Source organism: Lygodium microphyllum, chromosome 20, assembly GCF_053477565.2.
Source record: "Lygodium microphyllum isolate KBCC chromosome 20, Lygodium_microphyllum_v1.1.10, whole genome shotgun sequence".
Classification (NCBI taxonomy): Eukaryota; Viridiplantae; Streptophyta; class Polypodiopsida; order Schizaeales; family Lygodiaceae; genus Lygodium; species Lygodium microphyllum.
The window spans coordinates 123,287,153-123,299,798 of NC_141154.1; the positions used below are offsets into that span (position 1 = coordinate 123,287,153).

General features: G+C 38.1%; 1 protein-coding gene across 1 annotated transcript; it reads left to right on the forward strand.

Moving 5' to 3' along the window:
• Nucleotides 1–8,896: 8,896 nt before the first annotated feature.
• On the forward strand, nucleotides 8,897–10,917 carry LOC148019341 (fasciclin-like arabinogalactan protein 7). Its single transcript, XM_087660954.1, has one exon. It carries the CDS (start codon nucleotides 9,494–9,496, stop codon nucleotides 10,352–10,354), a length of 861 nt encoding a protein of 286 aa, XP_087517080.1. The 5' UTR covers nucleotides 8,897–9,493; the 3' UTR covers nucleotides 10,355–10,917.
• The last annotated feature ends 1,729 nt before the right edge of the window (nucleotides 10,918–12,646 follow it).

A 12,646-nucleotide genomic window follows, 5' to 3' on the forward strand; every position in this document is an offset into this window, starting at 1 on the left:
AGAGAAGGAAGGAGAGAGAAATACTAGATTTGGGCATTCTTGTTCATGCCATCATTGTCAGAGTCAAGGGCAGCAATGGAGAGTGAAAAAATTTAGAAGAATCATGATGCAATCTATTGTTGTGGGTACTTTTACGCTACCATAGTCTCTACTCCCCTCCTTCTCCTCCATCTTCGTTCTACGCCCCCCCTCTCTTCTTTTTTTCTTTGCCAAAAAAAGCCCTCCCTTAGTCCCATGAAGTTTTTGGGGAGGGAGGAGGCACCAAGGGTCACACCCACCCACTTACTCAAAAACCCTTTTCATATTTGACATTCTCTTGGCCTCCCACGTACTCAAAAACCCTTTTTGTACTTGACATTTTCTTGGCCTCCCACTTGGGCACCCACAACTTTTGCATTTGGCTCAAAACTGAAACCCAAAAATTTCTTCCTACCCATATGGGACTCTCCATTGCCTTGCACTTGACATTGTTGATCCGGTTGCTTGAAAATTTTTATAATGATTTGCAACTGCTACAAGATCTGTCTCCAAAAGCACTTCTAAAACCCGTCTTTCATGAACATTGGATCTGCCTATGCCACTTCTAGTGGGCTTACATTTCTGCTTTAAATTTATCAAATTTGGCACTCTTTTGGCTCTTTTTCTAGCTTAAAATCTCGCTCTCAACCACTTGGTCGGTACCTTATTCACTTGTAATAAAAGTCTCATACTCATTTGTCCCTATAGAATAATCTCGAGAATCCCAAAAAGCTTAATAGGCTCTTAATAGGCTCAAAAATGAGTCCAAGTTCTCCCTAATGCCTTCTTTCTCTTATGGAAATCTTGGTTGAGTTTGAGTTGTTAAATTACCTTAGCTTCCCAATCCCATTCAACTTTTGGCATTTTGTTTTAAAATGGCTAGCCTTGTTGCAATTGAAGCATCAACTAACTTCATTGGCTTGGCTGGATGGTAAAGTTGGCTTTACCCTTCTTCCTTGGTAATTTTTGTTGATCGAACTATCCTCTTTTCAAGAAAGATTTAGAACCATTTTGTTGGCTAATCTATCCCTAGTAGCAACCATTGGTATTCCTTTGTTGGTTGCAGTGAGAGAGTGGTTTGGCCCTAATAAGAGCATCTTGAAGGTCATTGGGTCTATTAGCTTCCAAATGGGTGTCCAATAGTGGATTTAACCTTTGATAGAAGAGTGTTACTAACTATACGAAACATGCATTTATGGGGTGTACTTCTTAAGCGTCATAAAGCAAGCATAGTACACCTATCATCCTATAAGTTGAGGCTCTATGAAAAACATCAAGAATCCTATATTGGGTATGTAGTTCTGGATATCCTTCCTTACAATAGTTTTTCTTTCAAGCCCTATCAAGGATAGTGACTTACTAGGGTGGGATTACTTGGATCACATGTTCATAGTTGTACCAATTTTGTCAAACTCTTTGACCCTTAATATGAAAGATGGAGTTTAATAGGGTTTCTTTAAAGATAATTAATTTATCCACTTTGAGGTCTTCCATCCACTTGATCCTCTTGAGGTAGCTAACCAACTTGCACCTATGAAAAATAGACAACATTCCACAACCATTGATGCTCACAATAGGGGGGTTGTAGATCTTTTCTAGGAAGATTCTACATAAATTTGTCCCTCTGATTCGTAGTTCGAAGAATTTATAGTGGATGTGAACATTGCATGAGATGCTAAGAATCATTACCAAGGATTCTTGTTTTGATGTAATATATGTCAAATATTTGTGTTCAAGCAGAATACTTCACAAATTCTTTAACTTTTGAGAAGAAAAACAAGACCCTTTTTTTAAGGGAATATTATGACATGGCATTCCTTAGAAGGCCCGTTTTTTAGTTCAAATATCCCCTAATGACCCAACTTAGTGCATTTTATCTAGGGTTTGAAAGTAGTGGTTGGGCTTGTTCATTACGTATTTTGGCTTAGCATAGTGGACATGAGGAGGTTTTTCTCTAACATAAATAATAGTTGTAGGTTGTTGGAGTCCAATGAGACATTCTATATGGAATTTGCAAGATTCATGTGGGGGAGATTACAATGATCAAGATCTATAACTTTTACAAGATGGGAGTACATATATTCATTTCAATTGTGGTGTTGCCTATTATTTACAAACACAGTATCATTAGGTTTCTTGGTTTTTAAGGACAAAAAAAGTTTGATTAGGCACATTTCTTCAAATGCTTTTGCCTTCATTAAGTCTCTTGATAGTTGACTTGTTTTTTTAGGGTTGATAATAAAACTCCAATGCTTTTGCCTTCACTAAGTCTCTTGATAGTTGACTTGTTTTTTTAGGGTTGATAATAAAATTCCAATCCTTCAAAGTTGACCCTTCCCAAAGGTTAGTGACAAGCCAACTTCCGAAGAGTTTTTTGAAAGTGATGGTAGTAGCCATATAGAGTTGGAAATAATAATCACTGGACTATCGAGCTGACTCATACATTGCTTGGAAGATTTCTTGGATCATGAAGTAATATAAGAGTCCTTGGAGTCATAAGTTTACAAATTAATAGAGCAATATAATGAATTCACAAAGATTTTATTCTAAAAATCCTAGATTCTACTACTAATCTTTTGCTATAATACTTCAAACAATCATAGGATTAGGATCTATTACTAATTTTTTACTCTAATTCTACTTGTACAATATACCTATTCCAACGTACATCAATAAGCACATTTAGTAGCCCTTTGGGTTTCAATAATAAATAACTCCATCCGAAATCCTAAGGAAATCACAAACTTTTTTGTTTAGTTGATACATGAGTCTACCTCACATTAGGAGGCATTAGCTCATCCCTAGAAGGATTGACTTGGGGTTCTTGATTGACAATGCTAAGGTCTCCTAATAGCCTTCTAGTGCCGAGCAATGGTAGTCACTTGTGTGAACAACCAAGCTCGAAGAAGACTAGTGCCACACTTTGTTTTAGGAGAGTGAGAAATGAGGAGAGATGTAGGAATCTTGGTGCCCATATGGCATACTATCTCCTTGGTCCCCTAGAATGTCATTAAGGATTTGAGGACACTCATCAGTCAACCCTTATTAATGCTATCATTATGATAAGAAGCATCTCGACTTATTGGGGCCACCTAGCCATAGGAGAGATTCCTCATTAAAAAATTTCCCTCCCACTTCCCACTCACCCACACTAAAATGGAGTTTGTTGAGTTTTCTAATTGTCTGTCATATTATTTCGACACATAAAGACAACTGATTTAATTATGCCCATTAGAATATATTCCTTTGCATTAATTAAAAACATGGACACAAACACAAGAGAAAACAATCCTTTAAAAATAGTATGTTCATCAATAGAAGATTATATAATAACCTTGGCCCAACCGGCCATATCTGCTTATAAATCGAGTTTTGCTAGAAGACAATCTAGCAAGCCCACTTGTCAACTAGTATAGGGCGTTCTGGGAATACTCTCCCAAGCTCGTAGTGGGTCCACTTATTCCTAGCATGCTTGATATTAGTATCGGAGTCCCCTGGTTCCTTAAGTGTTCGTAAATAGGATCTATCCCCATGAAGACCCCTTGCTCACATTGCTAGTCCTAGCAAGTGGAGGGAATGTATACCTAGTGGAGGGATATTCAATGGGTGACTTGGGGGGGGGGGGGGGGGGGGGGGTCAATCCCATTTCCCATAATCACATGTATGGGATACCATCTTTGATATTGGTTATCAATCAAAGCTAGGAGAAAACAAACTTTCATGCAATTTAGAGGCAAATAGCTCCTTTTGCAAGCATTATTCCTCCTTACTTATTTCTTTACCATGGGTTAAGTTGATTAGTATAAGATTCAACCCATTCTACCTAGGGGAAGAGCATGGATAATAGATAGCTTCATTAACCCCATCCAACTATACTTGATTGACTAAAGCTTGGGACCATCTTTTTTCTAGGATATTCTTGAAAAGGTCCATCAAGTTCCTTAATCATTTTTGGTCATTTGATGATAAAGGCAATCCCTAATCTTCACTCAAAACCATGATAAGTTTGGCCAATTTACAAGTATGCTAGAGGGAGTATCAATCCAGGGGATAGCATCTAGCTAATGCAAAGATGATATATTTTAGTTACTCACATTGAAGAAGAACAAGTGTGGAGCTTGTATATTATCTGGAGAGGAACAAGTATTGAATCTGGAATGCGGAACAAGTGTGGATTCTTCATAGATCTTTCACACATAGATGTCTATTCACACACAGATGTCTACTCTAAGTCCTAGCCCATGGAGATTGTGTTGACTTGAGGTGGACTCCTTCTCTTTTGCATCAAATATGGAGAGCTTCACTTGATTTCTTCTCTCTATCTTCACTTCCTCTTATATATATCTCCCTCCCTCCCTCCCCCCCCCCTCTCTCTCTCTCTCTCTCTCTCTCTCTCTCCTTCTTTTCCTCTTCCTCTTCTTCTCTCAATATGAAAATAGCAAAATAATAACAGCCTTAAGGTTTCTCTTCCCTCTTCTTTATATCAACATTTCCTCTTTTCCATCTTCCACTTGATTTCACCTACATTTCTTGAGTGATCTTGGCCTAATCTTGCTAATTTGCGTAAAGTATATGGGCTGGTTTTGTTCAGCCTTTTCATGGCTTTGAACTCAAGATCTATCCTTGCCAAGATCTATCCTTCCCTCCATCATGGAGTGGAGGACTAGTTTAATCCCTCACTCATTCGTTGTTTTTGTTGTCCATGATTGCATGCCAACATGTGTCTCTTTCTTTCCATATTTTTCCCAATTAAATTTTTTTACTTTTTTGTCTCTTCCATCCATTATCCTTCTTCAAAGCCTTTGTTCATGCGAATTTAGAGATTATATACTCATATCTCCTTGTTTCTTAACAATAGTTTAGCTTTATGTTACTAGGGTATTACAAATTGATGAATACTATAACTTTTAAGTTATCTTCGCAAGTCAATAATAATAAGAGACTTTAAAAAATTACATATGAGATTTACCAAAAACTTAAATAGGATTCAATAATAGGAGTAATGTTGATAAGAGTGTTATGATGGCCCTTAGAGGAATCAAGATATCATCATCTTGAGAGAAACTAAGGGTATTGTTTACAAAGTATGTCTTCATCTACCCAAGTAGTATCTTCTTCGAGATAATCCTTCAATTGTATAAGATGTTCCCAAATGATTCTAATCCTTAGGGTTCATTCCTCTGTATCTAGAATTCAATCAGGGTTGTAACTCTAAACACACCTTGATTACACATTAAATTTGTCTATCATCCAAGATGTGCTTGGGGTTAAGAAGATAGGCCTTCAATAGGTTGATTTGAAAGACATTATAAACCTTGAAATGCTTGGGGAGTTGTAGCTCATAAGCATGCTTTCTTTATAATATTGTATGATCTGCAGTAGACAACACTTAACTTCTTAAATTTACCCAAGGACAAAGAGCTCTTCTTAAGGTGCACTTTAAGGAATACAATGTTTTCCTCCTTGAAGGCTCACTCTTGCCTCCCCATAATCTTGTTAAAATTGATGGTTGAAATAGACATCAATGTCCTTTGAAACTTGTGATATTTTAAGTGTGACAAAGACATTTGTAAAAATCGGTTGGTCTCACTACAAGCATAAAGTTTCAATAGCTATGCATATGTTTGTATGAAAGCTCAAACTTAGGTGAGCATCATTACAATTTTGCTTTGCATAGGCTTCTTATCTCATCTTGGAATAATACTAATGCATGCTTTTGTACGTTATTAGAAAAAAGGTTATGAAGACCAATGCTATCAGCACCACCCATTCATATGAAAAATATTCAAGAACATCTTTGATGCATGTGCCATTGATACACATGTGCTAAGTGATAAAGCTTATGCATGCAAAATAAAGCTTTTCTCGATGGCCATTGCAAAATCATACTTTTATTGTGTTACGTTTATTGATCTTTGCTCGTACTTGCTATCTCATTGCAACACTTTAGTTTTGACATTTAACTATAAATGATTACAATTTAACTATGTTATCATGTCCTTATTTCATGAATTCTTTTGTCATGAGAAATATTTCGTGAAAATGAAATTGAATTCTTAAATATATATTGGTTTGTCTCTTGCAATCATTGTGGTTTTTCACATCATTACACATAGATTGTGCAATTTGTTTTGTACAAAATGCATTGTCCCTCCTTCTTTATGAGTGAGACCATTTCCCTTTGCTCATAGAAATCCGAAGCAAGTGAGGCACAGCCTCATGAGCTTTGCAATGATGCCACTCACACAAAAATGGTATATTGGGGGGCTAGACAACATGGATGGCTAGCTAGTAATAAATTAGTTGGTGACGTCTAGAAACAAAACAAAGATGGGTTTTTGCCTTGAAAGATGTATGAGGTTTGTAATAACAATGTCTAGAGGGAAATGAAATAGAATAGGAAGAAAGGGATAGTGAGACATTCAAGCGGAGAATTTGAAAGGATCCTCAAACATGTTATGATTTAACTTTAAAAGTTAATCATGATTTGAAACTAATTTATTAGGTTATCATGGTAAATCATGAAACCTAGTGAAGTGCAAAGATTGCAATATCTATATTCTAGGATGTTAGATGCAAAATATATAAAGTCATGTATACTAGTATTCAAAATACAGAAAAGTTGGTAGTTCCAATCTCAAAACCATGCCAAATCTTCTAATGCTATTGATCAATCCTCATCATACGTGAGAATTGATTATAGCTTTAACATTGTATATAAGCTAGTTAGTCAGCTTCCAAGACTTGAACAACATTGAAATGATCGATGATTTGAAAGGTTGATATGGACATTAAAACAAGGAACTTGTAAATCACAAACAATGAATGTTTTTTGTGAACCTTCAAACCTATTCGTTCTATATTTTCTTTATGAAAAAAACTTATTTGTTTTCATTTCCATGTTGAAAGTGAAGTAGTACGTAACCTTATAGGAATTCAACAAAACAAATCATGAAGAAAGGCTCCACCTAGCCTTCAATGGGATATGCTCACTTCGACTTCTAGATGTAAGATCTCCAACTAAATGAAGCTTCGTAAATCGCTAATATATTATGTTAGAGATAAAATACAAGGTCATCAAGGAAATTGGGAGTAGGACCACAATTGAATTGATTTACAAGATGTTGGTATAGGAAGTAGTGGAAAAGGGGTAGTGAAAAAGGAGATTTGAGTGTTTACTATAAAGCATGTGGGTGAAGGTGTTTATGAGCAACTCAAGAATGTGGTGGCCTACATTGCTACTTATAAACATCACCATCAAGAATTGTCTAGTAATGACAAGCCTTTGAAGGTGACAACCAAGAATTTTCTACTAATGACAAGGCTTTGAAGGTGGCAATGATCATGAGTACTTACTAGAAAGCATCTAATAAACAAAAGCTCCGTAGAGCATGTAAAAGAAAAAGCTAGAATGTTTTGGCAAGCCACAATGCAACAAGCCTATATCTTATACTTGGGAGGATTCTCATGGGAAACGACCTACAAAGGAACAATGCTAAGAACATGTGTTATCTTTACAAGAACTTCTCATTCCTTCTCAAGAAAGTGCTTGCCTTGAGTGTCTCTAGAACTATCTTTATACACTTGGAACTAAGAATCCACATTTGCAAAGAAGAATATATTCCTACAGACTATGAGAATGGGCATTGAGCTAGCTACTAATACAAGTGGGTTAGCAACATTTTGCACTACTACTCACTTGAAAGTGATTGTTGTGATAGTTGAGCAATATGTCTTCAATCATGACAACATCATGTGATAGCGATTGCCATTTCAATATGTATGGCATGATGCACATTGGAGTCAAGTAATGAGGACAAGGAAATCACTTCAAGTTTGTGGAGGCATATTGTGAATTCTAAGTTAAGCTATGTTGCCCTTGCACCTTTGAACTGGTTGATAAACATGTCTAAAAGCAAACCTAAGCAAATTTAACCTAATAGATAAGGGATAAACTAAACATAACTTTTCTATTCTAGCATTTACTTGAATACATTAGGTTGAACATGTGGTAAAATAATTGCTCTATTTCTTAAGTAGCTCTTGTTGTAAGGTTGTGGTCAATCACTTCACTAGGGCATGCTAAGTGAGCGTAGACAAAAATGTGTTTAGGTAGAGAAGTCACATAAATGACAACACCACTCCCTTGTTCCATATCTTCTAGTGATGCAACCATATATTGTTGTAAGATGCCTTATTGTTGTTTGAAAAAGGATTATACAACCATATACATTATTGGTATAATATACATTATTGACATAAGTGTTTGAAAAGAAGAAGGATTAGAAGAGACAAATTAGGTATGTATTCTATGGAGAGAACATATGACTCTGTAAGCAACCCCCTTTCAAAGTGAACTTGCCTCTTTCCCCTTGATATGTGAGTTATTCATGTTAAGCACTAGAAGTATCTTCTTTCTTTGGCACACACCTTAGTTCCATGGAAGTACTTATTGAATGGCCACAACTTTAAATAAACTATGGGCAATGAAACATTTAAAAAGAAGGCATGCTTTAATATGTCACACATTAACAAGTCATTAGCACACCATGGAGCATGCCTATACATTTTGCATGTTTGCACACAAGTATGAGAGTGCCTTGTTTGAAATTTCTTTAAGAAAAAAGAGGTGGACAGTGGACACATGCACACATCTAGTAAAAGGAAGCTTGGAAGTTTCACTATGAGTGAGGGTAAAGGTAAGGACATGGATATATATCTTAGGAAGGTAGGAACTGGACAAGGCTTCCACTATAAGGAAGGAAGTAAGTTTTCTTTGACTATGATCCAATCTCCATAAAAACATACTTCTCTACATTGATATTGCCACCTCATTGTGGGGGAGCGAAACCCTAACAGTTTTTGGTAGCCAGAGAAAGTTCAAAGGATGATCAACCTCAAGAAAACAACCTACCTAGTGGTGGGTACTATTGTCTTTCTTAACTTGTCTTGTCTTTCTTAACTTCCTTTGTTAAGGTAACAGGGCAGGAGATATCCTATTCCAAATGGAGGAGTCACAACCACCTTAAAACATCCACCTTCTTGTATAAAAGGAAAAGGCATTGCTTGCCCTTTTTCTCATTGTGTGTTTTAGCTGGCTTCACACATGGGCTTCTGAGGTGAGCCAGCTTGGAATGTGAGTTTTGGGTGTTTCAAGGCAACTTTTGAAGGGCCAATCTCCTCTTTTTCTTTGTTATTTAAGGTGTCTCTCAGCATTCCTATGTTGTGGGTGGAAGTGGGAGCTTAATAGACTAGTTCATGTTCCCCATACTATTCTAGTTCTAAGGTTATACAGACAGTGACTATCCCATTTGAGCTCACTTTTGGGTGTCTCTCCACGTACAATACTTTCATTTCCCTCCCTTGTAAGGGGCTAGTTTGTATCTCTGTCCCCCTCCCCCTCTCTATCTATTTGTATCGCCCTCTCTCTCTCTCTCACACATTCCTGCAGATCTGAGCTTGGAACTAGGGAGACATGGAGGTGTGCCCTTCTTCTTCCCCCGCTTCTCCTCTGGGTGCTAGATCTACCACATTGCTTGGCCACCCCAAGCCATCAGCACTAGCCCTGAATCTTGTGCTGTTGCTTGCCTGCCTGGCTCTGCACAGCAATGCCCAAGCTCCCCCCATAGCCTCCCCTGCCCCTGCCCCTGCGCCTTCCTTTGTGAACACAACCCAGGTGATGGCAAGTGCAGGCCAATTTGACCAGTTCCTGGCCCTCCTGCTGGAGACAAAGGTGGCCCAGACCTTCCAGAACCAGGCCAACCAGACGGAGACAGGCATCACCATCTTTGCCCCAACCAACAAGGCCTTCTCAGCTGCCCCTGCCTCCATCCTCCTGAGGAACCTCACCCAACAGCAGAAGGTGTACCTGGCAGAGTACCATGCCCTGACCAGGTTCTACCCCTTCTCAGAGCTGCAGCAGCAGAACCCCAGCACCCCCCTCAACACCCTGGCCAGCTTCAATGGTGGAGGGGACAGGTACACCCTCAACCTCACCAACAAGGCTGGCAATGTCGTCATCTCCACAGGCTGGTCCAATGCTGCCATTGTCAGCACCCTGTACAACACCATCCCTGCCAGCATCTTTGCCATTGATGAGGTCCTGCTCCCAGAGGCCATCTTTGGCATCCCCCTGCCTGCCCCTGCCCCGGCCCCTGTTGCAGGAGCTCCCCTTGCCTCTCCTTCATCTTCCCCATCATCTTCCCCATCATCAGCATCTGCTTCTGGACCTTCTTCCTCTGATCACAGCAACCATGCCGCTTCTTCTTCCTCTCTTCCATGGCTCCTCTTCACAGCCATGGTGGTGTCTTGCTCCTTCAAGCTCTCTCTCCTGTGAGAGGATTTGCAACCATCTTAAGATGGATAGATCCATATTAATCTGGCAGGATAAGAGGCCATTCTTTCTTTTGTAAGAGGAGCACCCAGGCTATCCCAGAGATGGGAAGATGATGGGCTGGATCCATTTTGTTTTAGCAGGATTTATACCAGAATTATTATTTCTCATGCCCAGCAGAAGGAAGACATCTGGCAGCAGGACTGCAGAAGGCTGAGAGACAGGTGGAGCTTTTTCCTTGTAGGGACAGGTGGGGGCCTGTGATTGGATGGAAGGTTGCAGATCTGGAGAGAGAGAGAGAGAGAGAGAGAGAGAGAGAGAGAGAGAGGGGGAGGGGGATACTGGAATACAGGCTAATCACACTTGTTGGTTTTCTGGCAAGCCTTTTTAGATGTCAACTTCTTTGAATAAGCCATCATTTTGTTGAGACAATCCACCATTTTATGTAGGATGTACTACTTGGGTATTCTGACAAGAAAAGAGATGTAATTTGTGTATCTTTGTTTATTGTCTTTATGTATCCCATGTGGCATTAATGTGCCCTGTATTTTCAGGCATGTTCCAAAGTGTGGCTTTCAGTTATGATGTGCTCTAAACTCCTGTCTTTCAGTTATGTTTCAAATTTCCATTCACAAATTTGGCAAGTCTTTAATTCATCATGCAATAATTGATTACTGAAGAAGCAATCTTAAGTTTTGCAAACTATCAATCCTCCTCTCCATTTTCTCCTCAACACAAGATTTTTAATGCTAGAGCAACTTTAGTCTATAGATGTTAGCACTATCTTTTAATTGAAGCTAATGTTTTCATATGTGTTAAGTTAGATATTTTGTCGCTAGGCGTAGCTTTGAACTAATGTGTTATTGCATATTATCAAAGTATTGAATTGTGCAACCTTAGCGCCAACTCTAGCACATTATTGTTGTCGTCAATCTTGCTGTTTACATGATAATCAAGGTGATCATGTGTCAATCTTGTTGTTTACATGATAAACAAGGTGATCATGTATCATGGTTATTCGTTTGGCTTTGTTGGCTACAATGGATAATCATCTATTCACATGTAGGGCATTTACCAAGCTATTATGTTTCAAATTTGAGTCCCACACTGATTCGTTGATTGGATGTTTCATAAATAGTACAAATGGTCATCATCAAACATTGTGCAAAGAATCGATGTATAATAAGTGTGGATAGACATGATTAGAGTCTCTCATGTAACCTAGGAGTTTAATGAGTAGGAACAAGATTGAAGCATTAATGTATTCAATATGCTTTGAATGTTAGTGTTGATCATGAATTAAATCACAACACAACTTGGAAGCAAATAAATATCTTATTAATTATGCCTTTGGGAATGTGGTGTGCAGGGTTTGAATTCACACTAGTATAACTCTACCCACACCAAACCACTATGCCACGACCCCATTGCCACAACACAAATTAGTCATGAAGTGAAAATGCCAATATGAAGGTGACTAGATAAAAGTGAAAATGGCTATTTATTGAAGGTGGCAAAGTGATTAATATGAATATCCCAAAAGAGTGTTTAACCGATAGCAAAATGATCATAATAGATGTTTGGATGGGTGTTTAATCAAGATGACAAATTGCCATACAATGATGTGGAAGGGTAAGCATTATGCTAAGGCCATGCTATATTGGGCAATTCCCCTATAGGTGCCAAATGTTGCTCCTCTCATGCAACACTCAAGTATCTAAGGGTGAGCTATATCTAGTAACTCTTATACTTTAGATGTAAAAATGAACAAAAACATGTGTTACTTTCAAGTAATATTACTTGTTTTTTTACACCGTGTAGGACAAAGTCATAGACACAACATTGTTGTTAAAATTTGTCATTTTGTGGTATACTAGAGTTAAAGGCCTTCAAGTCCATATTGGTCTACTTTTCAAATTTGATAGCAACATTAACCACAATAAATGCACTATCAACAACTTTGTTTATGGCATCTAGAAAAAGCTTACCAATGGCTTGCCAAAATGATACATGCCCATGGGACATATTTTGAGCTTAGGATATAACTTGCCAAAAGGGTATATGTGCATGGGACATATTTCTTTTAAAAATAAAATGTGCTTTCATGTAATCATGCCTTGTAAGCTTGCTTTTGAGAACCATTTACATACTTTCCCCCAAAGAGACCTAATACATCTACAAGCCCATAGAACATAAAATACATCTCTATCTCTATCTTACTACTATATTATTTTAGCTATAGGTTCAGAAAGCCTCGAACCTCCATAGGGCTTCCCAAACCTACCCCCTTTTCCA